Below are 27218 nucleotides of genomic sequence, written 5' to 3'. Positions count from 1 at the left end.
AACACACACACAGATATATATACCATCATAAATGGAGGACGGAGTAAAAGACAAATGCATAATGTACCTCTGGCTCTCAGCTATCAGTGAAACATGGACCACAACGTCATTCTCGATGGGGCCCTGTAAGACACACACACACACACACACACACACACACACACACACACACACACACACACGCGCACACACACGCACACGCACGCACACACACACACACACACGCACACACATAAATGTGAGGACCATGTCCATTATCAAATGAAGCACCAGCTTCTCCGTTGATGATTGACAGATAAGTATTTTGTAGTTTCGGGTGGTGACAAGGTGGGTGCGTAGGAACACTGGGTAGAAATGTAAGTACCATATTTTCTGAGGTTAAAATCTTAGCAAAAGAAAATCGACGGTTTGAAAGGGGAGTAAAAGAAGCGATTTTCATAAAACCCTTCACTAAATCGCCATGGTGGGGTGAGGTTCAATTTGGATCGCTCGTACAACCGACTTCTTAGGCAACATGGGCTTAGTTATGCTGATGAGGTGATAGCACGGCAAATGGGGCAATCAGGCCAGTCGTAGACCCCATACTCAGGGAGGACAATAGAAGTAATCAGTCAGGACAATGGAGGTAATCAGTGTAGCCGCAGGGAGTAGTCCTCTGCTCCCCCCAAGCTGAGAGCAGGGACCAATCATAGCACATTCTGGCAACGTCAAGTTTGGACAGTAGATATATATATATATATAAGGCCGAAACTACCAGCAAAAGATTTTAGTTCGCTGATGAAGCCTTTTGGATAAGAAGCGAAACGTCCGACACCTTCAGAGAAGTACAGATGACAGCTGAAGAAACCTTCTCATCGATGGACCACTCCTGTACGACTGAGAGCTTACACAGACACGGATCTGAAAAATTGTTTGGTTGCGAGTAAGAAAGTCGTCCAATCGGCGCTCTTGGGAACTTGCATGAGTCACCTACTGTATATTTCATGACCATTTTTTCCAAAAAAAGTCACTTCAGCAACTCGTTGAAGGAGCGCTACACGCTACACGCTGCAGGACAAAGTCGGCTGCGAGGCCTCCCGTGAGTTGAAAGCTATGAAAAATGAATCGCGGTACTCAGCGTGGCACCGTTTTTCCATAAGAAGCATATTTCGCATACTACCTACAGGATGTAGTAAGTCGTTTTCAGTCGCGCGCCAAAATTGAAAGCCCGAACACAAAATAAGCTATCTATTAGCTATGTTGCTGGCTGTTGTGTATGTAGCTAGCTAGCTGTCCGGCTGTTAGCTATCTGGTTGGCTGGATATCTATTACCTTGCTAGCTATTTGAGTCAGGAAACATTATCTATCTATCTAGCTAGCTAGCGATCTATTAGATATCTATTAGCACTTTACTGCTGTGAAATGTAAATGTCTCCACTGCGAGACTAATAAAGGTTAATTCAATCCAATTATTTAGATCTCATCCCTTCTTTTTATTTGTTTTGATTTATAGCCTTTTTTGATTGGTAGAACTCTTCAATCACCGAATAATTTTAAGTTGGCATAGAGCTTGTCTCTTCTTTCAAGGTCACGTTGCTTCCCAATCCGCGAATGTGACATCACAAAGGAATTAAAAAAAAAAAATATGTATATGTATTTAAAGAAACGTCGCACAAAGTTGAAGCAGGAGAACACCCGCCCACATTCCTCTCCATCTTTTCTCTCTCCGTCTCCATGCGAAATGAAATCTAATCCCCTTTTCCTTTCATCCCGCCGGCGGCTGCGTGCCGCTGCACAGAGATTCGGATTGTTGATGAGGAGCATTTGAACGTGTCACATCAAAGAAAATGATAAGGCCTGGACGGTGGGAGGGCGGGCCGCAAAGATGGGGTCAAGGGGTTAGAAGGATGATATTGTGGAGCTGGATGGAGACTTGGTCAAAGACGCAGTGGGAATATTAGACCCATTTTGAGAGGCTTGAAGGAAAATAGCGATACATTCGAAGAATATGTTTCTACAATATCCTGCGGTGGGACAAAAAGATAAAAGACTTGATCTGGACAATAAAATAATAATAATAATAATAATAATAATAATAATAATAATAGTGATAGTAATAATAATAGTAGTAGTAGTAGTAATAGTAATAATAATAGTAACAGTAATAACGATAATAATAATAGTAATAGTAACAGTAATAATAATAGTCATAATAGTAATAATAGTAGTCATACGTAGTAGTAATAGTAATAATAATAATAATAATAGTAGCCAGATAGCTAACAGATAGCTAACAGATAGCCAATAGATAGCCAGCCAGCTAGATAGCTAGCCAACGAGATAGCTAATAAATAGCTAGCTAACCAGATAGCTAATAGATAGCTAGCCAGCGAGATAGCTAATAGATAACAAGCTAGCCAGCCAGATAGCTAACAGATAGCTAGCCAGTAAGATAGCCAATACATAGGCAGCCAGCTCGATAGCTAATAGATAGCTCACCGGCAAGATAGCTAATAGATAGCAAGCTTGCCAGACAGCTAGTAGATAGCTAGCCAGCGAGATAGCCAACAGATACCTAGCCAGCGAGATAGCTAATAGATAGATAGCCAGCCAGCTAGCTAATAGATAGCTAGCCAGCGAGATAGATAATAGACAGCCAGCAAGCCAGATAGCTAGCCAAATAGCTAATAGATAGCTAGCCAGCTAGATAGCTAATTGTTCTCAGTCTGCAGGCAAGTCAATGATCACGTCTCAATTTGGAATTGACTTTATGAAGATGAGACTCAAGATCTTAAACTTGAAATTGACGTTGGACATGAGTACATGAGACATGGACCGAGTAAACAGGTAACATCCGACTTACAACCAGCTCGACTTACGACCACCCATACTTACGACCATGACCTCCAGACACTATTTTTAAACATTTTAATTCTACGCCTGGCACCGCAACGCGCAAGTAGGCCGGCAACGCGCTTAGCTGTCTCGCTGACTAGCTATCTATTAGCTATATATGGCTATCTAGCTATCTCGTTGGCTTGCTATCTAGCAGCTGGATATCTATTGGCTCACTCTGTGTTGACAGTGTGATGGCACCAGAAGGGGTGAGGGGAGTTTGCGTGTCATTTAGCCTTTGAGTCAACATTTTGAATGAATTTTGACTTACGACCATTTCAACTTACGACCGTTTGGTCGGAACGGAACTCGGTCGTAAGTCGGATATCACCTGTATGTGGCGATGCCATAATCCTCTAACCTGCATGCTGATGAAGGGTAGTCATGCAAAGATGAAATACAGCAGGTTGAAATATTTTCTCACGTGTTTTCATCCCCACCACCTGCACCCCCCACCCCCATCCCGCATCAATGCAATGGTCTGGCCGTAACCATGACGACATTGCAGTCAGTCTCAGGTGCGTGACAGAAAAGAAGTAAAAATCTATCATGGTGCACACTATATTGCTCGGTAGGAAACAAACACAGCAGGTTGCCCCCACCTCGCCAAATGTCATGATGTGCGTCTGGTATTACAAACGCCGTATTGATGCAACACACGAATAAGTCGGACATGGAATATTGTAAATCCAGCCTCCCACACCCCCCAATCATACACCATTTTGCACGTTGCATACATATATGAAGACACAGCAGCATTTTGCTTCCACCTGGTATGCATTTTTTTCAGCCACATGCCAATTCCGATCATTTTCAGAACAAATTTTCAAGAATCAATGACAATATATACCGTATTTTACGGACTATAAGCCCCAAAAAGCGCTTTGTTACAGTTTCCGCTGTTGATGAAAAGGTTTGTTTCTTCAGCCGTCATCTGAACTTCTTTGAAGGTGTCAGACGTGTCGCGCTGTCTACCTATCTATCTATCTATCTATCTATCTATCTATCTATCTATCCATCCATCCATCCATCCATCCTGGCTACCTATCTAGCTATTTAGCTAACGAGCTAGCTAGCTAGCTATGTAGCTGGCTACCTATCTACCTACATATCTACCTAACTATCTAGCTAGCTATTTAGCTGCCTACCTATCCATCTACCTACCTACATATCTATTTGGTGTCTATTAGCTATCTAGCTGGCTTTCTATTAGCTATCTAGCTAGCTATCTATAGATAGAAAGCTAGCTGGTTAGTTTTATATCTATTCAGAATCAGAAAATCACAATCAGAAAATCTTTATTCGTCCCACAATGGGGAAATTTGCAGTCCACAGCAGCAATTTGAAAAGGGATGGGGTGGGGGGGTGAAAGGATAGAAAACAAGATATTCTAAGCATAGCAAAATAAAAATATAAACTGTATAATACTGTAAATGTGCAAATGTGTGTTATTAAAAAAACTGTACATAGTGCAAGTATCAAGAAAGGCATAATGATATATGTAGCTGTATTGCATCAGCCCATATTTACAAGTTTCAAGTTTTTAATTTTTTTTTTTTTAATTTGAGTTATTCCGGGGTGAGTGAACGCTGGCGCGTGTGGCTACCGCTGCTCACCCAAAGAAAAAAACGTATTCTGTGACTATAAAGTGACCTTGAGAGTTTTGAAAAGCGCTTATAAATGAAATGTATTATTATGATAAAAAAAAGGTTGTCAACTGCATATTTCTCTTTCCAAAAAAAGTTGTGTATTTAAGTCTAGAATAAAAAACAAGAGAATGTCAGGAGAAAGATTGCTACTTTCTGCTGATTTGAAAAATATGAAGAGAAAAAAAAAACAATAATAAATCAAATGTTCAGTCCAGAATGTATAAGTAGTGAATGCAGAAAAGGCACCATATTTCATTCCTGAGGGATTAATAAAAAGGAGGAATGTTTTTTTGGGGAGTGTGGCGGTAGATTATAGGGGGAGGGCACAAATGGAGGACGAGAAGAAAAAAAAAAAACACGGGTTTTATATGCCGCCTGAGATCTCAAAATAAAATTGCCCGTCCAAGTCAATCGGTCATCATCACTGACGTTAGTTTTACAGCGCTATTACTTTCAATGGCTTATATGCCATTTTATATGCCATTAATGCGAGCCAACGCGACAGCGTTCTGAACAATTTATTTACAGGGCGCGCGGCGGCCGCACGGACAAATGAAGACGACTACGCTGTCACGTGTGATTGCTTCATTTCCTCGCGGCGGCCTTTTTTTTACGCGCCACACTCCATGAAATGCATCGATGCTCCTCTCGCTAAATGGACTGGAACGCATCACAGTGAGCGACGCTCGCACATGCACACAATCATCTCGTGTGCTGACGTATTCCCCGTTATGTTATATAACAAGACGTAGTGATATCTACTGGGTAATGTTCATGTTGTGGAGGCCCTGAAACGCATCGCTTTGAACTCGCACTATGACATTTTCGTCAAATATTTGGTGGAATTGAACAAAACTTACTAAAATGGCGGCTTCTTGCAAAATAGATGGCTTCCTGTTTATTCGCATGGAAGAGTTCTTGACACTTTTCTGTGTTTCCTGTCATTCTCAACAAGTCTAATGAATATCAGAACAATTGGCTATTTATATCTAGCTCGCTAGCTATATATATATATATATATATATATATATATATATATATATATATATATATATATATATATATATATATATACATACATATATACATACATACATACATATATACATACATACATACATATATATATATAAATATACAGTAACATACGTTATATCATATTCAACATCCGAAAATATATCGATATACACTACGATATATCCGACATATTTGCATATAATTTTATATATGCGTATAGAAATAGTATCGATATAACCGGGACTATCATATATCCGATATCGATATAACAGACTTTACTGTATATATACATACATACATATATATATATATATATATATATATACACACATACATACATATACATAAAGTCTCGTTATATCGATATCATATATCGATACTATTTCTATGCACGCACATAAATTACATACACACGGTTGGATATACATAGTCCCATATACATATTTTTTCACTCCCACACACATCGATACACACGAGACTTTACTGTATATACATACACATATACACATACACATATACACATATACACATATACACATACATACATACATACATACATATACGTAGATATAAATATATAACTAGCTAGCAAGCTACCTAGCGGTCTAGCTATCAATCTACCGGTAACTATCTGGCCAGCTAGTACAGTAAAAAACTAGCGAGCTAGTCATATAAAGCTCATACTCGCACACAATGTACACAATTCCTCTTTTTCACTATTCATCGGCAAAAATCAGTTTGAATGCATTCATGAATATGTTTTTGTCAAAAAAAAAAAGTCATAATTTAAAATGTAAACATTTGAATTTGATCATAATATCGAATTGTAAATGGAGGGCACTAACACGCCAACAAAGCCACGTCCATCTATGGCTATTTTGGTGTGTTTTTGTTGAAAATAACTTACTTTCATCTACAGATAAAGAGATAGAAATATAGATAGACATAAATATGGCTATAGATATTGATATAAATATCTAGTGTCAGACGATGGGAACATTGAGGCCTGACCTGGTTGGAGTAGCGCATGCTGACGTTTCGTTGGTCCTGGCGAGGTACGTAGCGATGGATGGGGTCAATGTCCTTGGGGCTGATCAGTTCGTCAACTGGGAAACAAGGTTATCAACACATAAAGAAATGATATCAATAAATAAACTTTATTACTCATACATTATATCATTATAAAAACTAAAACCAACACTCAGTATTAAACAAAATGCATCTGCAATCAATTCCATTGACTCTGATTACATTTAGCCAGCCATCAATTGTATTTACAGTACAGTGATACATTGGCTTATGAACTTAATTGGTTCCCAGACAGAGTGTGTAAGGCGAAAAGTGGGTATCCCAAAAAATATTTTCCCATAGGAAACCATTAAAATGACAGTAATCCGTTCCAAGGTCCCCATAAAACATAATTTTCTACATTCTAATTTTTTAAGCCTTAAAACAACACAAAATATATCTTATTTTATGTAAAATAAGTGTGCTATAGTATTATAATTAAAGAAATAAACTGTACTATATAATAAAGTCGTTTTATTTACCTTTGTGATGGTCGTTGATGGCTTGATGGAATGGAGTGCATTACACACTTGATGAATGATCTTCATGATGTTGAGGAATGATCCCTGAGAGGTGCTTTCTCTGTGATAATTTTATCGAGTTCCTCATCAATTGTGTTCTGTTTAGCTGGGTTGACAGCTTTTTGCATCAAGTGTACAGATGGCTTGTGCGGGTTGTTTGTGAAGCCGGATTGATGGGATATTTTAACCTTGCAGTCTACACTCTGCCTTTGAACTATCAAAGTTGAAACTCTCACTGTCGTCTGCCTGTCTCCTTAATGTTTAAACCACCCCCCCTCACTGCTGCGTTCTTGACCAATCACGTGGCTTTAACCGAAGACTGGGGGCAAGGAATAGAAGACAAAAACAGTCGGCTGCCATTTTGTTGTGAGAAGAACGGGCTCGTTCGCGAACGACACATCACTCATTGAGGCAGCTCCGTGTGTGTTCTGAAAAAAGTTTGTCTGCCAAGGTAAATTTTTCATAAATTTAACGTTCGTAAACGGAAAAGTTCGTAAGCCAATGGGTTCGTAAACCGATGTATCACTTTATCTTACCCAACAGCTTGGCAATATTGTAAAGGGCTTGACCCCAAAGAAAGAGCTTTCCGTCGCGTCCGCAATTGCTCGGGAAGCGCTTCTGACTGCCATGTTTGCTTTGCTCGGCCTCCACAAAGTCTGCGGGTACGTAGTAGTACTTGGGGACTATAGCGTGGCCTAGAAAAAGGATTTTTACCATTCAGGAAAGAATTCTACCACTCAATAACTGCAGTGTGAATACTTACCTTCATAAGACTGAAAGATGATTGGGTCAAGAAGGTCCTGGTATTCTTTCACCTGAGCCCGGTTGCCTCTGAACACACCTGAAAGAAACAAACACACGCACACATGAATATTTGAATCGACGTTCTGCTCTCAGTTTTTCCTATCAACAGTTTTTTTTGCTCTTTACAATTTTAATTTTTACAATGTATTGAATAAACTACGTTACTTTGTTTTTCATTTGGCATCCTATCTTTTGGATGCACTAATTTTTGCCTTAAAGTGTTTATAGGTTTGAATTTAGTTCACTGACGATAGATAGATAAGAAGCGAAATGTCCGACACCCTCAAAGAAGTACATATGACAGCTGAAGAAACCTTTTCATCGATGGACCACTCCTGTATAACTGAGAGCTTACACGGACGTATTATTTTTCAGCGTTATTAAAACTAAATGGCATTGCAGTAAAGAAAGGGAATACAGACATTCGATATGGCATTTCTCTCGAGAACTTATTTGTTTAAAGGCCACTCGAGAAATTTTACATTTTAATTCCACCAAATTCCGGCATTCAAAAGAATGTCATTGGTCTGATGCTTCAGGCTACCATGAGACCTGGTCAAGATGTGGATGTGAGGAGGCTTACCGTCAATCATCATGAAGATGAAGAATATGGGAAACTCGCACTCGATCCCATCAAAGAGCTGCCCGGACCGACGCAAAAAGAAAAAAAAAAGGATAGAAGTAAGGATTTATTGCTTTTCTATTCCAGCGAGGTGAGACGGTCCACTTTCAAGTAACCGGCAGCGCAAACTTTAGTCAGAAGGGTAATACAGTGAGACCTCAACTTACAAACACCTTAACTTACAAACTTTTCATCTTACAAACGTCAAATTTATGAAAATTAAACCTTATAATAAGCACTATTTTCATAATACACACCCACCACGGCTGGCGGAGTGATCTTCGGCGGAAGCACACGACCGAACAGCACCAACAGTCCTTGTGGAAGGTGACTCTCCTTCCATAAGCCATCAACAACTTTAATCGATTGCAAACATTTATGCTTTCCTCTTCAGAACTATTTGAATCATATTCATAACTGGATGAGTAACAAGAAAGCATCTTCTCCCAATCCGAAGCCATTCTTTTGATTTTAGAGCAAGGCAAGACGTCTTGCCAATTCCGATCATTTTCAGAACAAATTTCCGTCATGAACAAGGGGGCGGGACCTTCTGAAACTGAAACTTTATGAGGTCATTTTCAAGTAGTTTTGGGACACTTTGTGTTATTTTTATTGACGTTTTGCATTTGACTGAAAATATCAGCCTGCATGTTTTGGGTATTTTAGATGCTATAAAACGTTTTTCTGATGTCAGTTAGGAAACAAAAACATGGTGTCTGTTGTCCTTTAAGTGTTTAAAATTCGGGTGTCAAGCCTCTACGAGAGTTTCAAATTAGGATCTCAAACAAAAGTTCCGCTTGCAAATGAGGGTTTATGTGTTGATGCCCTCTGTTAGTAAAATAGAGTGAAATGTAAATTCCTACCTTCATTTCAGCGGGTTTGTAATATCGGCGGTCCATGTCCTCATTGGAGGTACGGTATCCATCGCGGAGGAAGCGCTTGAAGCCGTATTTGCCGCGCAACTTGCGCACGATTTTGTCCAGTGTCTGACTGTAGAGGGCGTCGTCATCCACGGCGAAAGCAGGGTAGCTGATGGTCGGAAGTAAGGCTGCGTCTGTGTTCTATCAAACAAAAAACAATGTGAATTTTCCTAGCTACCCATTTTTATTTTTTTTAACCTTATGGAGAATATTTTATTGTGTAACGTCCTTTGCCGAGCGGTTGCGCCTTTTTGGCAGCAGCAATATGCCCGTGCTGTTTTTGAATGGGAGGAATGTCGGAGCCATTTGACTGTCATCGCTGGACAGCTCTGGGGCCATTGTGCTTTTTTTGCGCCTGTAATGGGCAGCATCTTCACAGCCCCATTTTGTTCCGCGGATGGATGGATGGCTTGAGGAGCCCGCGATAAGAAGCAAGGAGCGTGAGCGCAGAGCGCCGATGCGGATTTGGAACTGACGTGGCTTGGAATTGAAGCGGATTTATTTGGGACAGGAGATGTGAGACAATCTCTTTTTGCATGCTAGCTGGATGCTACAGCTTCGTGTTTGCTTTCAACATTTGGCTTGTAGTCGACGGGCACTTTCCACCATGACGTCCCTGATCCGCTGCTGAAAAGGATGCTTTGATCTTCTCTTTCATCTAGAACTAAATAAATAATTGAATGAATGAATGAATGAATGAATAAGTAAATGAATGAATGAATAAGTAAATGAATGAATAAATAACTAAATGAATAAATAGGCAACTAAATGAATAAGTAAATAAGTAAATGAGTGAAGTGAGTGAGTGAGTGAGTGAGTGAGTGAGTGAGTGAGTGAGTGAGTGATTGCATCAATGAGTGAGTGAGTGAGTGAATGCATAAATGAGTGAGTAAGTGAGTGAGTGAATGCATAAATGAGTGAGTGAGTGAATAAATGAGTGAGTGAGTGAGTGAGTGGGTGGGTGAGTGAATGCATAAATGAGTGAGTGAGTGAATGCATAAATGAGTGAGTGACTGAGTGAGTGAGTGCATAATAAATACATGAATGAATGAACGAATGAATGAATGAATGAATAAATGAATGAATAAATAACTAAATGAATAAATAGGCAACTAAATGAATAAGTAAATAAGTAAATAAATAAATAAATGAGTGAGTGAGTGATTGAGAGAGTGACTGCATCAATGAGTGAGTGAGTGAGTGAGTGAATGCATAAATGAGTGAGTAAGTGAGTGAGTGAGTGAGTGAATGCATAAATGAGTGAGTGAATAAATGAGTGAGCGAGTGAGTGAGTGGGTGGGTGAGTGAATGCATAAATGAGTGAGTGAGTGAATGCATAAATGAGTGAGTGAGTGCATAAATGAGAGTGAGTGAGTGAGTGTGAGTGAGTGAGTGAATGTTTAAATGAGAGTTAGTGAGTGACTGAGTGAGTGCATAAATAAATACATGAATGAATGAATGAATGAATGAATGAATGAATGAATGAATGAACTAGATCCATGTAGGTTTCCCCATTGGTTGTGTCTTGCCGCACCCGAGGCGAGTGGTCAAATGTCTCTGCAAATGTAATATTGAATTCCAATCCTCCGTCACAGGCCAAAGGGTCCGCCGTGCGGATGTCACACTGATATTTTCCTCATTTCGGCGCTTTGTTTCTTCTTTCCAGCCTCATTTTCAAATATTGAACTCCGCCGTGCCGAGTTCCCGACACCCACTGACACCTTGACGTTTGTCTGATGTGCGCAATTAACCTCTCATATAGCTGTCGTGACGAGGCTTTTATTGCAAGTCTGACGGGAGGAAAGAAGATGATGAGGGGGGGTGAAGACGATGAAGAAGGGATTACGATTGCAGATGTTCCAAGAAGAGAATCGATGACGCCTCCGAGAGGAAACACTTGAGCTTTTTTAAAGTCCATTCAGAGCTCAAATGCACCAGGATTTATTTCAGGGGAAAAAAAAGTTAATCAGCTCAGTGGAACAGCTGCTAATTAATAAGCACCATTTTCGTTGTTAAATTCACAGCTCACCTAACTCACCCATGACACCACCAAACCATCTCCAAACACATACATTGGCTGCTTCCATATATTTTGTATTTATTTATCTTTTTTATCAGTGCTCCTCCACTCACGTTTTTTTCCCCATTTTGCTAGGAATCTTGTAAACTTGAATCTTGTACAGTGATACTTTGGTTTACGAACTTAATTGGTTCCCGGACAGAGTGTGTAAGGCAAAAAGGGTGTATCCCAAAAATGAATTTCCAATGGGAAACCATTAAAATGAGAATAATCCGTTCCCAGGTCCCCATAAAACATAATTTTCTATACTTTCTAATTTTGTAAGCCTTAAAACTCCACAAAATATACCTTATTTTATGTATAATAAATATGCTATTGTATTATAATTAAATAAATAAACGGTACTTTATAATAAAGTCGTTTTATTGACCTTTGTGATGGTCGTTGATGGCTTGATGGAATGGAGTGGCCGTTTTCATCAGCATTAAACACTTGATGAGGAACGTAGCTTTCTTCTTTCACCATCTTGAGAAATGATCCCCTTGTAGGTGCTTTCTCTGCGATAATTTTACCTAGTTCCTTATCAATTGTGTTCTGTTTAGCTGGGTTGATAGCTTTTTGCATAAAGTGTACAGATGGCCTGATTGATGGGAATTTTAACCTTGCAGTCTACACTCTGATGCTAAATCTAAATCTAAATTAGATATCAAGTAGACAGGATGAACTTAATATAACAATTAATTTTTGGGATACCCACTTTTCGCCTTGCACACTGTCTGGGAACTAATTAAGTTCGTAAATCAAGGTATCACTCTACTTATAAAATTCGTAAACAACTTTTGAAAAAATTCACCTTACGAACGACCGTTCAGAACATATCTCGTTCGTAAGTTGGGGAGCGTCTGCACAAGCCTTAAACATACTTACGTTAATCTTTCCATACAAAATATAGCACTGAAGCAACATACGAACAAATTCACTTTACAAACAAATTCACCTAATGAACAACCGTTGAATGTATCTTGTTCGTAAGTTGGGGAGCGTCTGTACTGTCTATGAGTCATACCATGAAAGTGACAACTTTTTATTCACGATCACCACTGCCTTGTCAAATACAAATAAAAAATAATTGGTAGAAAGAATCCAACTTTGTCGTCCCTAAAACGGGAACGTCAGTGGGTGGTTGATGTAACACTACGGCGGCACTCACGTGAGAGCGAGACTCTCGAGGAAGCAGGGAGCATAACGTTTGTCGGTTTCGGTTGTGGGCGTCCAGATCCACGAAGATCACCGACCAGGAGCAACCCTAAACACACACACACACACACACACACACACACACACACACACACTTGTTTAAAGGACAACGACGCCTCCGGACAAGTTGTGTCCATAATTTGTAAAATCACTTCAAATGACTTCTAGTGTCCCTTCTACTTGTACTGCCCCCAACTGTCCTAATCCCCAGTTTCGAGCTGATTTGTGGCACAGATTTTGGACACTCTAAGTCATTTTTATTGGTGTTTTGCATTTGACTAAAAATATCAGCCTGTTTTTTAGATGCAATAAAACGTTTTTCTGATGTCAGTTTGTAAACAAAAAATATAGTGTCGGTTGTCCTTGATATACTAACCAATATTGAACAGATGGAAGTACAGCGTGGGAGTGCTCCAACAACAGCGGGTCAAGAGTCATTCCATCATTCCTAAACATTCCGTGCACTTAAACGCCTCACCAACGATGGTGATTTATACTTAGCGAGTGGTCAAATGTTGAGAAAACATAAAACACACACACACACACACACACACGGTCTACACTTGCTAAGCACTTTTTAATGTAAGCGCAGATGTATTATGGATGATTATTGCCTACGCGGACTTCCATCGGAGAAAAAAAAAAAAAAAACAATCTTGGACAGAGAGGGCTTTTAGCCAAATTGGCGAGGTGTGCAAAGTGCAAAGGATTGTAGGTCAGCGTTGTTGATTGCAAAAATAGTGTTACAAAAACTGTATATGGATTTTTTTTTTTTGCATTAATTAAAGACATTGTTGAGATATTTATTTATGTATTTATTTATTTAGCCAACACATTTAAATAATAACAATAACAATAACAATAATAAATTTCATTTGTAGGCGCCTTTCAAAACTCTCAAGGTCACTTTACAGTCACTGGACCAATTTTTCTGTGGGTGAGCAGCGGCAGTCACATAGGACAGCGTTCACTCAACCTGGAATAACTCAAATAAATAAAAAGCTAGCTAGCTAGCTATTAGATAGCTAATAGATAGCCAGCCAGCCAGCTAATAGATAGAAAGCTAACCAGGTATCTAGCTAATAGATAGCTAGCCAGCCGGATAGATAGCTAACAGATAGCCACCCAGCTAGCTAGATAGCGAATAGATAGCTAATATATACCCAGCTAACCAGCCAGCCTGCTAATAGATAGCTAACTGGCTGGATAGATAGCTAACAGATAGTCAGCTAGATAGCTAATAGATAGCTAATAGATAGCCAGCCAGCTAGCTAGATAGCAAAAATGTATATAGCCAGCTATTAGCTTGCTAGCCAGCTGGATATATAGCCAATTGATAGCCGGATAGCTATCTAGATAGCTCGTAAGCTAATAGATGACTAATAGATAGCCAGTTAACCAGCCAGCCAGCTAATTAAATACAATTGACCTCACAAAATAACGTGTCTGTTCATAAAAACAGTCAAGTCTGTTAACACCGGCAGTAATTTTAGCTTTAACGTACGCCATTTTGGAGGGTGTTGAGTTCAGCTGTCAGTCCGCAAACTACAAAACGCGTCCGCCGTTTGAAGGGAGCGCTCAGTTGGAAAGCAAATGAACAAAGAGATTATCTTAAAATAAGCCAAACAAACATGAATAAATCAATAAAGAAATGGATGGATGGATGGATGGATGGATGGATGGATGGATGGATGGATGGATGGATGGATGGATGGAAATGGTAAAAATAAAGCTAATGTGTATATTGTGTGCGAGTATGACATCAATATTGCAAGTTAGCTAGCCATATAGCGCTAGCGCCACCTAGCTTGCAAGCTGATAGCTAGCAAGCTAGATAGCTACATTGATATATAAAAAAATAAAATACAACTTAGATATTCTAAAATTGTGTCTTATTGAATACAAATGAGTATTTATAACAACTTTGATTTTGAGTATAAAAATAGAGGAAATGTGTGACGTGTCAGCAATGGATTAAATGACACGACAAAGAGAAGCTTTTCTTGCTCTCCTCTCATATCTTTTTTTTTATATCATGATGGTAAAACCAAAAGTTGACGAAAACAGAAAAAAAATAATTAACACCTCGTCTCACATTCAAGACGGAGGGAAAATGACAAATTCACACGCCGCAGCGAAATGTGATGATAGCGTCTGTCCGCTGCTGTTTCTTGGTTAAGCCGCTCGACTGGGAAATCGGCATCAGCAGACATGGTTGAGACAGAAACAGTTCATGGAGTCTTCTTTTGTTTTGGAGTGTGTGCAGAATATTTAAAAATATGATATCACTATGGAACATTAATGGTCTATACACTAGCAAATATGATGTGATGCATTCCAGGGGCAAACTATGGCAACTATGGCGCACAATAGGAAATATGATACCAACCGAATAAGATATCAAAGAGATAAACATGGTATAGTTGATGAAAAGGTTTCTTCAGCCGTCATCTGTACTTCTTTGAAGGTGTCGGACGTTTCGCTTCTTATCCAAAAGACTTTATTTTTCTGACGAAGTTTCTTGGATAAGAAGCGAAACGTCCGACACCTTCAAAGAAGTACAGATGACAGCTGAAAAAAACCTTTTCAGCGATGGACCACTCCTTTACGACTGAGAGCTTACAGAGATGGTATACTTGGTGGACTATATACGAGGTATATAGTCCATTAAATATATAAATGTGCGACAAGAAAGATGCGTAGACATTAAATATGATTCATTTGTAGATACCTGGTTTCCAAACAGGTTAAATCCATTGATGGCTTCCAAAGCAGCCTTGGCAAGTCCTACAGAGCTGCACAGAATAAAATTTGAATTTGATGTCAGTTTTTTTTTTGCATTTGTATGACAATTTAATTTTTTCAAACCTCTGTTTTTAATTTTCTTTACATTTCCGAATTTTTACATTTTTAATTCATTTGTATTAACAATAAAGTCAAATCTCAGTTTTCAACCATAATCCATTCCAGCAGTTCCACTTGTTCGAAAACTCATTAGGTCAAAAACGAAACATTTCCCATTATAATCAATGTCTGTCTTTTTTGTATTTATTATTTTTTATTTTTATCATGATTGATCAATACAAAAACAGGCCTGCTCATAGCGAAATACTACACGGGTGATGATGTGTCGTCACAATGAGAAGCGACACAAGAACATTCAAGTGATGCGTTCAAGTGCGCTCAGTTTGGTAGAGAACCGATTTTCGGTTGTAAACCGATGCATAAAAAAATACATTTTTGGTCAAAAAACGAATTGGTCGAGAACCAAGACGTTCAAAAATCATTTGACTGTACCCTTGTTTCCATGTTAGCGCTTTGTTCCAGTTCAGCTGTTGTTAAAGCGCTATATAAATCAATATGTATGTATTGCATTGTGCTTTGGACAGCTGTCCTCATTTCAAGCTGATATAACTCCAGACCCATATATTTTCGGAATTAACTCTTTCTTTCTGATGAAAGAATAGCATCTTAGGTTTCTAACGCTACATTGAATAGTTATGTAGTCCTAAAACTCAATATTTTGTGGGTCCTGGAATTCAAGTGATAATGACAAAAACCCTGGCACTGGACTGGACACATTTTTACACATCGTCTGGCAGGGAATGAGTTAACAGTGAGTAGTTTGCTTTCCGACTGACCTGGAATGCAACTCGGTGCTGCCGTTGTTGTACTTGCTGCCTCGCTCCCACATGCCGTAGTCGGGCACTCTGTAGGCTCTTTCCACACAGAAAACCAAATTCTGGATGAACGACACCTGCAGAATAATCACAGGAGATAAAAGTTGAAGTGGATATACAGTGATACCTTAGCTTACGAACTTAATTGGTTCACAGACAGAGTGTGTAAGGCAAAAAGTGTGTATCCCAAAAATTATTTTCCCATAGGAAACCATTAAAATGAGAATAATCCGTTCCCAGGTCCACATAAAACATAATTTTCTACTTGGTAATTTTCTAAACCTTAAAACTACACAAAATATACCTTATTTTATGTATAATAAATGTGCTATGGTATTATAATTAAGGAAATAAACTGTACTGTAGAGTAAAGTCATTTTATTTACCTTTCTGATGGTCGTTGATGGCTTGATGGAATGGAGTAGTCGGTTTCATCAGCATTAAAGACTTGATGAGGAACAGAGCCTTCTTCGTTCACCATCTTGAGGCATGATCCCTTGCAGTTGCAGTTTCTATGTGATAATTTTACCTTGTTCCTCATCAATTGTGTTCTGTTTAGCTGGGTTAATAGATTTTTGCATAAAGTATACAGATGGGTTGTGCGGGTTATTTGTGGAGCCTGATTGATAGGATATTTTAACCTTGCAGTCTACACTCTGCTTTTTAACTATCAAAGTTGAAACGCGTCCAAATGTCACTGTTTCCTATCCATTTTGTCACTCTCTCTCTGTCGTCTGCCTGTCTGAATGTTTAAACCACCTAACCTCACTACTGCATTCTTGACCAATCACGTGGCTTTAACCGAAGACTGAGGGCGGGGAATAGAGAATAAAAACAGTCGGCTGCCATATTCTTGTCAGGAGAATGGGCTCATTCGCGAACGACACAATACTCATTGTGCCGCTCCGTGTGTATCCTGAAAAATAGTTTGTATGCCAAGGTAAAATTTTCATACATATAACGTTCGCAAATCCTGTCTCTTCAGTTACGGAACGCAAGTGAGATGCGCAGGAGTGAACTGAAATGAAATTGACGCCACCTTTCATGCTATAAATAAGCAGAACAATTACAAATCCACATCATTAGAAGAGTCGGTGGCCCTTGCTGCCACGCACATACATACGACAAAAGATGTATAATTACCGTGATTGCTATTATGGCCTGTTATTAATGATAACTGGCACCCCACGTAACAGAGTCGCAGATTCTAAAAATGATTCCCGGCACTCACAGTGTACGCGACACGTGATTATTTCGACAGACGGTTCCTCATGATAACCGCGACCTAAAACGCACTGTAAACTACAAGCAACAGTCAGATCAGGTTAAAGGACAACCGACACCTCCGGACACGTTGTGTACATAATTTGTAAAATTACTTCAAATGACTTCGACTGAGCGCATTTTACAAAGATTCCACTGCATATAGCTATATTTTACCTTTTAAGACTCGCGCTGAATATTCAGGAAGTTTTGTTTTCGAGTTGGTGACGATGCCCTAAGTGACGTCACGGAGGGAACACCCCTGACCGAGAAAGCGACACACAATGCATTTTGTAAAATACAGTACAGTACACTCCTCTGCCTGCTTGAGCTCGAGTGCAAAATAAAGCGGCGACTTTTTCAATGCGTTGATGTGCAAGTGGGTGGGGAGAGTTGCGACAAATTGAGTAGATGCCACTTGACAATATGTAATTTGGATGTAAGTTTATGAATTTGGAGTCTGTACTTTGGGATATAGCAGAGTCATCCACACCAGAAAAAAACATGATGTGTGTGTGTGTGTGTACTTGATTGATTGGAGATGCAATCTAAAATGATGAGATAAGCAGAAGCAGGAGTCGGGGGGGGGGGGGGGGGTTTGTCTTTTGATTTTGATTTTTTTAATAAGACATCGCAACAATCCGTCTTGCTCATTTCTGTCGTGCACGGCGGATGTCAAGAGACAAAAAGAGATTGTCTTACATCTCCTGTCCCAGGTAAATCCGCTTCAATTCTAAGCCGCAACATACACATCGGCGCTCTGCGTTGACGCTCCTTTCTTCTCATCGCATCATTGTATTATGCCAGATTACGTTTCTGAATAAAAATGAGCAAGAAGAGTGATCGTGTAAAATTATAAAATGTATAAATGGTGTTTTTTTTTTTTTTGTGTATAATCGTGTATTTGTTTCTGCTTATTTTAGTTAATTTATTGAAAGGAGCCGAGGGGATGTTTTGTCTTGGGGTTGAAAGATGGACGGATAAAGGGGATTAAATGTTTAGTATCTTAATGGCATCTTAATGGACACGATACACACACACACACAAACACACAACATCTGGCAGGCGTACATCTTAAGCACATCTTAAGAGGAAACGTTAACAGCTTTCATGACAGCTTTTCAGCACGGGCTCAAAACAAAGGAGAGAAAATCACCGCATTGCAGCTTCTACTTCGAGCATCCATGAACCTTATCCAAAAAACTTATTTGGCAGTTCCTTTTGTTTATTATGTGTGTTCAATTCGCAGATGTGTATCACTTCTCGAGGTGTGTGTGAAATTGTAATTGAGAAGAGAATTAGCATCGATGCGTACCTCATCGGTGTTGTAGATAATCTGGAGGCCGGAGCAGATCATCTCCACCAGGTAGAGAAGGAACAGGGAAACGGCGTCGATCTGTTGGCGAGCACGCAATCAGAGCCACTAAACATTTGAAGTGATTTTGATGATCGCAATGCAAACACAAAGGAGGCCAAAAACCTTTTTTTTTTTTGCTCAAATATGTCAAAAAAAAAAAAAAGAGGACAGAAAACGTCAGTTTGAGTTGAAGCATTGTGACCGGATAAGATGGCAACATTGTTTGTTGCATTATTATGTATGTATTTGATTTATTTGTTTATGTGATTTTTTTATTTAGATATTTATTTCGTTATTTAGATATCTATGCATGTGTTCATTTGTTCATTTGTGTATTTATTCATGTGTGTATTTATTCATTTGTGTATTTATTCATTTGTGTATTTATTCGTTAATTCATTTGTGTTTATTATTGATCATTTATTCATTATGTGTATTCATTTATGCGTTAATGTATTAATAAATTAATGAATTAGTGAATTGGTGAATTTACGAACTTACAAATTCATGAATTTATGAATGTATTTATTTATTTGTGTATTTATTCATTTGTGTATTTATTCGTTAATTCATGTATTCGTTTATTCATTTATGTGTTTATGCGTTTATTCATTGATGCATTTATTCATGTATGTGTTTATTCATTTATGCGTTAATGTATTAATAAATTAATGAATTAGTGAATTCGTGAATTTACGAACTTACAAATTCATGAATTTTATGTATTTATTTATTTATTTGTGTATTTATGTATCTATTTATTTATGATCTATTTATTTCTCTATTGATCTATTTAATTATCTATTTATGCGTGTATTTGTGCATTTATTTATCTATTTATTTATCAGAATCTGAATCAGAAAACCTTTATTATTATTATTTATTTATCTATTTATTTATCTGTTTATTTTGTCTTCAAGTGGTACAACATAAAATCATCCCATTTTCAACTCTTTGAATGAAGGGGGGGCGTGAATCGCCATTGGTTTTTCTTGCGTGGGTGCCGATAAAGCGCTGGTCAGTGGTCAATGTGTTTTTCACTTCCACGATAGGGGCAGCATTTGACTTTTGTTCCAGCTTGAGCTGTTGTCAAATAAATCAATATGTATGTATTGTATTTTGTATAGGCACCCCCATTTCCAGCTCAGATAACTCCAGAGCCATATAACTTCGGTATTAACTCTTTTTTTTTCATGAAAGAAGAGAGTCTATGGTTTCTTACGCTGCATTGAATGTTTATGTAGTCTTAAAACTCAATATTCCATGGATCCTGCGATTTGAGTGAAAATGACAAAAACCCTGGCACTGGAGTGGACACAACTTTGCACATTGTCTGACAGTGAATGAGTTAATAACTAGTTTTCAAATCAGAAATTAAGAATAACGACTGTAATTGTGGATTATATTTACTGATGCGAAAAATAAAATTGAATTAAATTCAACACGCCATTTTCTAATCTGACTGAAAGGTTCACTGTCACATTCCAGAAGTTCTACCGTGACCTTTCAAAAGACATTGAAAGACCAAAAATATCATACAGACCTGCAGGTGGTGGTATTGATCATAGGTCTGGATCTCGTCGCCCGTATGCACGTTGAACATGGAGTGCAGACACTTGGAGGGGGCGGGGTCCTGTTTGAACTGCTCCACCTACATACAGGCGCACACAAAAAAAAAAAGAGTGTAAAAAGGAATTCCTGGGAAACACAACCTCAGTTTGAAAATACAGTAAAGTCTCGTTATATCGATATTCAAGGGAGTCCGAAAAAATATCGATATAACCGGGACTATCAATATATCCGACCCTGTTTGCATGTAATTTTCTCCGTGCGTGCATAGAAATAGTATCGATATAACCGGGACTATCGATATATCCGATATCGATATAACGAGACTTTACTGTATTAACCATGTTAATGCAAATGGGTTCTCAGTGCCTTTTACAGACGAGCGAAAGGAATCTCAGGGAGAAAGATATATTCAGGAAACTGATATGGATTAAAAGGATCAATGCTTGGAGGACATTTCTTTCAAAAAAGATGGGCTCTCGGTATCAAGAACCGATGAGTGAAAAGGATCTTTCAATAAAAGAAGAAGAAGAAAGCATACATGTTTGCAATCGATTAATCGAAGAAGTCCTTCCGTATCAATTCGAGCCGCCTGGACTCCAATGTAGCGTTCCAGAAAATGCACAAGATGGCGCGCAAGCTCCGTTGGAAATGCTCTGATTTGTCTGCTGGGAATTTGTGTCAACTAGTATCAAATAGTAGTCTTGGTGCGACACACAACGATTCATCATCGCGTTATTTATTTGTTTTTCCTTCTAATTTCGCCATCAACACGATGTTTTCCGACTAAACAAAGTACCCAAAATGCATTGTGCGTCGCTTTCTCCGTCAGGGGCGTTCCTGGAATTGAAAAAAAACATTGCCAGAGATCTGACCAGCGCTTTATCGGCAATAAAAACCAAAACCCGAACAACTTTGGGAATGGCGTTTCACGTCACACTTTTGAATCCCAGAATAAATTTGGGAATGGCAGCGAATGAGTTCACTGCTGGTCTCATTCAAGCAAGCTGTCAATCAACTACCGCCTCTCTTTCTTTTTACACCAAAGGTGTCAAAAGTCTTTTTTTTTTCAAATTTAAAGGACAACCGACGTCTCCGGACAAGTTGTGTCCATAATTTGTAAAATGGCTTCAAATGACTTCTACTGAGCGTATTTTACAAAGATTCCACCGCATATAGATATATTTTACGTTTTAAGACTCGCACGGAATATTCCGGAAGTCTTGTTTTTGAGTTGGTGACGAGTCCGTCCGTGACGTCACTGAAGGAACGCCCCTGACCGAAAAAAGGACACATTGTATCAGTCCTTCCATCACATCAATGTATTTTGCTGTACTTGTTTGGTCTGAAAACGTCATGTTGCACCAAAAAGCCACCAGAAGAGGGCGACCAAGCTCCATGTAAGGAATTTATCAGCCTGTGGAAACGGGCGGATTAATTCCTCACAGGAGCTTGGTGGCCATTTTCTGCCTCTTTTTTGGTGATACATTTCCCCCAATGTTGCCTCAAATTGGCACGGAATAAATTCTTTAATCGATTGCAAACATGTATGCTTTCCTCTTCAGAACTATTTGAATCATATTCATAACTGGATGTGTATCAAGAAAGCATATTCTCCGAATCTGAAGCCATTGTTTTGATTCTCCAGCAATGCAAGACGTCTTGGCGTGACGTCACGAACTGGGGGCGGGACTTTCTGAAAATACCCAATCCGCAGCTCAAGTTTTTTGCAGATTTTGGACACTTGAAGTCATTTTTATTGGTGTTTTGCATTTGAATAAATATATCATACTGCGTGTTTTGGGTATTTTAGATTCTAGAAAACATTTTTCTGATGTCAGTTAGGAAACCAAAAAGTGATGTCGGTTGTCCTTTAAAGTCAAAATTATTATTTTCCAAATTCCAGGTGGCGCTAGCATGTGATTTTGCTTTTTCCCTGTGTATGTTGGGGTAAAGTGTGTGTATAGCGACGGCGACATAAAATCACAGCTGGCCGCCAGCCGTTCCCTCTGTCACACAGAGTTATAAATAATTGGGCTTTTGTCCCACTTTTCCCTCATTTGTTTCTCCTCTTGCCGGCTCGCGCCATCATCAGAGCAGCCACTTACTCATCCTCCTACCGTTCACAACCCTCCCCTTCTCCAAGTGTCATCATATTTCTTTCTCCTGCCCCAACTTCCATTGTTCACTGATGTTTGACCTGCATGCACCCCCCCCCACACAATCTTCAAAAATCAGGGTGAAAATGTTGACTTTTGCCAATAAGAACAGGTCTGTTACTTAATGTTTTGTGAGATTTCTTTGGTTTGAAACTTTCAGATAACTGTACTGTTTTTGGTTATTACCGAAATGTTTCTTTTTCTTTTTTTTTGCATTGTTGCATTGTTTTTATTTTTTTTTATATTTCAGCAAATGCATATGTTCTATTTTTGCATTACAAAAATCATTTATATTAAATTCTTTTCCCAAAGTATTTGACATTATTATTATTAGTAGTAGTAGTAGTAGTACTAGTAGTAATACTAGCAATGGTACTAGTACTAGTAGTAGTACTAATACTAGTACTAGTACTAATACTAGTACTCGTAGTATTACTTACTATATAATTAAAAAAAATTAACAATCATTATAAAGTAAGTAGTATATTCCATTATTTTATTGTTGCAAATTTTACTTTACTTTTTTTTTAATATTACAGCAAATGCATCGTATCTATTTTTGGATTACTTTTTCATTTATATTAAATTCTTTTTTTATTTTCAATTGCCAATTACTGGACATTATTATTATTAGTAGTAGTTGTAGTAGTAGTACTAGGAGAGTAGTAGTAGTAGTAGTAGTAGTAGTATTATTATTATTAATTCTATAATTTTTACAATAAAAAAAATCAATATAAACTAAGTATGTATTCAATTATTTCATTGCTGCAAATGTGACTTTTTAAAAAAATACTGCAAATGCATATTTTATATTTTTTCATTACTGTTTCCTTATATACAATTCTTTTTTTTATTTTTAATGACCATTATTACTTCCCAAATTACTTGATTATTATTATTATTATTATTATTAGCAGTATATTCCATTATTTTATTGTGGCAAATTTTACTTTTTTAATATTACAGCAAATGCATATTTTCCATTTTTGGGTTACTTTTTCATTTATATTCAATTGCCATTATTACATCCTGAATTACAGGGCATTATTATTATTATTATTATTATTTTATTAGGTTTGATTTGCAAAGTGCTGCGATTGGAATAATTATCATGATCAGATATAAAACAATAAAGGAAGAAATCAACAATAAACACAACTGACCTTGTCAGCCTGCCTCATGAAGCAGTAAAGGATTCCTCTCATGCACTTGATGGCCGAGTGTTCCAATTCGTGGGTGCGTCCCATGTCGTCGTCGATACGTCTGACATAAAAATAAAAAAGCCCGCGTCAGCCACGTCAAACAGCCCATTTCAATAGCGCATGTAGTCTGTGTAAGCTCTCAGGAGTGGTCCATCGATGAAAAGGTTTATTAAACCGTCATCTGTACTTCTTTGAAGGTGTCGGACATTTCGCTTCTTATCCAAGAGGCTTCGTCAGCTAACTATTTTTTGTTTGTTGGTAGTTTTGGCCAGATATATATATCTATATATATTATATATATCCCTAGTGTACATATGCCAGACTCCGCTATGATTGGTCCCTGCTCTCAAGTTGGGGGGGAGCAGACGACCATTTCCTGAGGCTACACTGATTACCTCTATTGTCCTGCCTGACTATGGGATATCCTGATTGCCCCATTTGCTCTGGTATCACCTCACCAGCATTACTAAGCCTATGTTGCCTAAGAATCTGTTATACGGGAACAATCCAAATTGAACCTCACCCCACCAGGGCGATTTAGTGAAGGGTTTTGCTGTTTTATGAAAATAGCTTCGTTTACTCCCCCTTTCAAACCATCTATTTTCTTTCGCTAAGATTTTAACCTCGAGTGGTTGCTAGCTTTTAGGTGCATATGTACTGCAGATTGAGGCCCACTAGTATTATCCCTGCGATGTTGATAAAGTCTTTTTTTTGTGAGAATTTGTTTCATCTCCCCAATGTATTGCTCTTTACTTCAATCGCGCATGTGTACCCAATAATGTGGCCTGTGAGAGTAAAGATGGCGGCAAACGCATTCATCAGATATTGGTCCCGTTTCACGGACTCGGATGACGGGAGAGCAAGGATCGTGTTCATTATAATGCAATTGAACGGTGAATGGGATCATGTCATCGTGCGACACACACACGCGTGTGCACACAAACGCACAAACGCCACTCTTCAGATGAGAATCATCTAAATTAAATCCAAGTGACAGTTCTAATAGAATGCGGCCATGAGTGATGGCTCCGATTCGCCGCCGGTCGCATTCCGAAGCTCTATTTTTAACACCGCCCCCCTCAATCGCTCTTTCCCTTCATTTTTTCTTCTCTTCCCTTTCTTCATTACATCTTCACTCGCTCTTGTAAAGCCTTCGTGGATCAGTTAGTTTGTTTTTGTCCTCATCTGTCCCAACGAAAATAGCCAATCAAACAAAGACGAGTGAAAGCGCAGAAAGCATTGAGCGCTTGATTAAGTGCCTCAGTCAGTGGTGGTGGTAGTGGGGGGTGGGGCAAAAAAAAAAGCAGCTATGTGTGTGTTTTGGTGTTGCTAAAAATATAACATTGAATTTTGTTGTTCTTGTTCTTAATCACAAAATGTTGCTGCCTGTCCCCCATTTGATTTGATTCATTTCTTGTTGTCTTCTTCTATATACAGTGAGACCTCAACTTACAAACTTTTCGTCTTACAAACGTCAAATTTATGAAAATTAAACCTTATAATAAGCACTATTTTCATAATACACACCCACCACGGCTGGCGGAGTGATCTTCGGCGGAAGCACACGACCGAACAGCACCAGAGGTTAAGTTACCAACAGTCCATATGGAAGGTGACTCTCCTTCCATAAGCCATCAACGACCATCAAAAAGGTAAATAAAACTTTATTTTACAGCACAGTTTATTTCTTTAATTACAGTCCTCATGTAATGTGCCTCTCTTTCCAAACAGCAATTCCCTTTGACCTTCGACCTCCAACGCCATTCCATCAAGCCATAAATGACCATCACAAATGTAAATAAAGTGACTTTATGATACAATGCAGTGTATTTCTTTCATTACAATACAATAGCACATTTATTATACATAGAATAAGGTATGTTGTGTGTAGTTTTAAGGCTTATTTAGTTGAAAAGTATATTTTATGGAAACCCGGGCACGGATTATTCTCATTTTAATGGTTTCCTATGGGAATTTTTTTTTTAGACACACACTTTTCGCCTTACAGTACACACTCTGTCTGGGAACCAATTAAGCTCGTAAGTTGAGGTCTCACTGTACGTATATAAAAAAACACTTTTTTTTACAGAGCAAATATCCCCCAGTTCTGGTTATCTCCTCACCTTTTTTTTTTCAAAATAAAACATCATTATTTTATTTTTTGTGAGTGTGTATGGCCAACCTTTTAACTCATTCACCGCCATTCACAAATTTATTATGATTGGCAATTTAAAGGACAACCGACGCCCCCGGACAACTTGTGTCCATAATTTGTAAAAAATCACTTCAAAATGACTGTATTTTACAAAGATTCCACAGCATATAGCTATATTTTATCTTTTAAAACTGAATATTCCGGAAGTCTTGTTTTTGAGTTGGTGACGAGTCCGTACGGGACGTCACTGAAGGAACGCCCCTGACCGAAAAAAGGACACATTGCATTACAGACATACTGTACATTTGTATACAAATATGTTGGAAATCAACTTGTGTCACATGCTGCTTCACCCATTACAATGATACTGACCGGTAGGCTATGGCCAGCGCCCAGGCTCCTGCCGCGCAGTACAGGGAGTCCCGCACCTTGGCCTCTTTACACGTGGAGCAGGTTTTGATGGGGAAAAGACCAGTGGTGGGACTTTGGTAGTTGAGTATTGTAGTTTTGACTGGTATTGGAGAGGAAAAAAAAGGAGTATTGAGAGTCTCAAAGGTATAGTTGGCAATGAAACATGCATGAAGGTGCATGACTGAAATTTGTCAAGGACATTTTCGGCCTTTCGTCTTTAAGGGAGAGAGAAAATAATTCTTTTTTTTCTTTAAAAAAAGCACAAACACACACACTCCTGTTTCAATGGTTTTGTGAGGTCCGGATAACTCCAGATAAGGAGTGAGGACCACCGATCGCGTCGCCAGGGTTTTTGTCATTGTCACTCAAATTGCAGGACCCACAGAATATTGAGTTTTAGAGGACAACCAATGTCACTTTTTTGCTTCCTAACTGACATCAGAAAAACGTTTTACAGCATCTAAAATACCCAAAACACACAGTATGATATTTTTAGTCAAATGCAAAACACCAATAAAAATGACTTAAAGTACTTCAATTTGAAACCGGAAGTGGCCAGTTTCAGAAGGTCCCGCCCCCATGTTCGTGATGTCACGGCAAGACATCTTGCCTTGCTGGAGAATCAAAACAATGGCTTCAGATTCAGAGAATATGCTTTCTTGTTACTCAT

General features: G+C 38.6%; 1 protein-coding gene across 2 annotated transcripts in view; it reads right to left on the bottom strand.

The window, feature by feature from the left end:
• The window catches only part of phkb (phosphorylase kinase, beta), a 66057-nt gene that overhangs the window by 30619 nt on the left and 8220 nt on the right, over window positions 1-27218 (bottom strand). For both annotated transcript variants that reach the window (XM_088991487.1, XM_088991488.1), the window contains exons 3-15: window positions 26510-26648; window positions 23944-24043; window positions 20596-20703; window positions 19011-19091; window positions 16394-16509; window positions 15484-15547; window positions 12706-12801; window positions 9419-9616; window positions 8517-8574; window positions 7893-7970; window positions 7666-7824; window positions 6552-6646; window positions 68-123 (exon numbers count right to left, since the gene is read on the bottom strand). In XM_088991487.1, coding sequence (XP_088847613.1) covers window positions 68-123; window positions 6552-6646; window positions 7666-7824; window positions 7893-7970; window positions 8517-8574; window positions 9419-9616; window positions 12706-12801; window positions 15484-15547; window positions 16394-16509; window positions 19011-19091; window positions 20596-20703; window positions 23944-24043; window positions 26510-26648 — 1348 coding nt within the window. The remainder of the gene's footprint in view (window positions 1-67; window positions 124-6551; window positions 6647-7665; window positions 7825-7892; window positions 7971-8516; window positions 8575-9418; window positions 9617-12705; window positions 12802-15483; window positions 15548-16393; window positions 16510-19010; window positions 19092-20595; window positions 20704-23943; window positions 24044-26509; window positions 26649-27218) is intronic.

This window comes from Hippocampus bargibanti, linkage group LG03 (genome assembly GCF_051943395.1).
Source record: "Hippocampus bargibanti isolate YZ-2025 linkage group LG03, ASM5194339v1, whole genome shotgun sequence".
Classification (NCBI taxonomy): domain Eukaryota; kingdom Metazoa; phylum Chordata; class Actinopteri; order Syngnathiformes; family Syngnathidae; genus Hippocampus; species Hippocampus bargibanti.
Note: the sequence above shows the minus strand (reverse complement) of the source record. Positions and strands in the feature narration are given on the sequence as shown.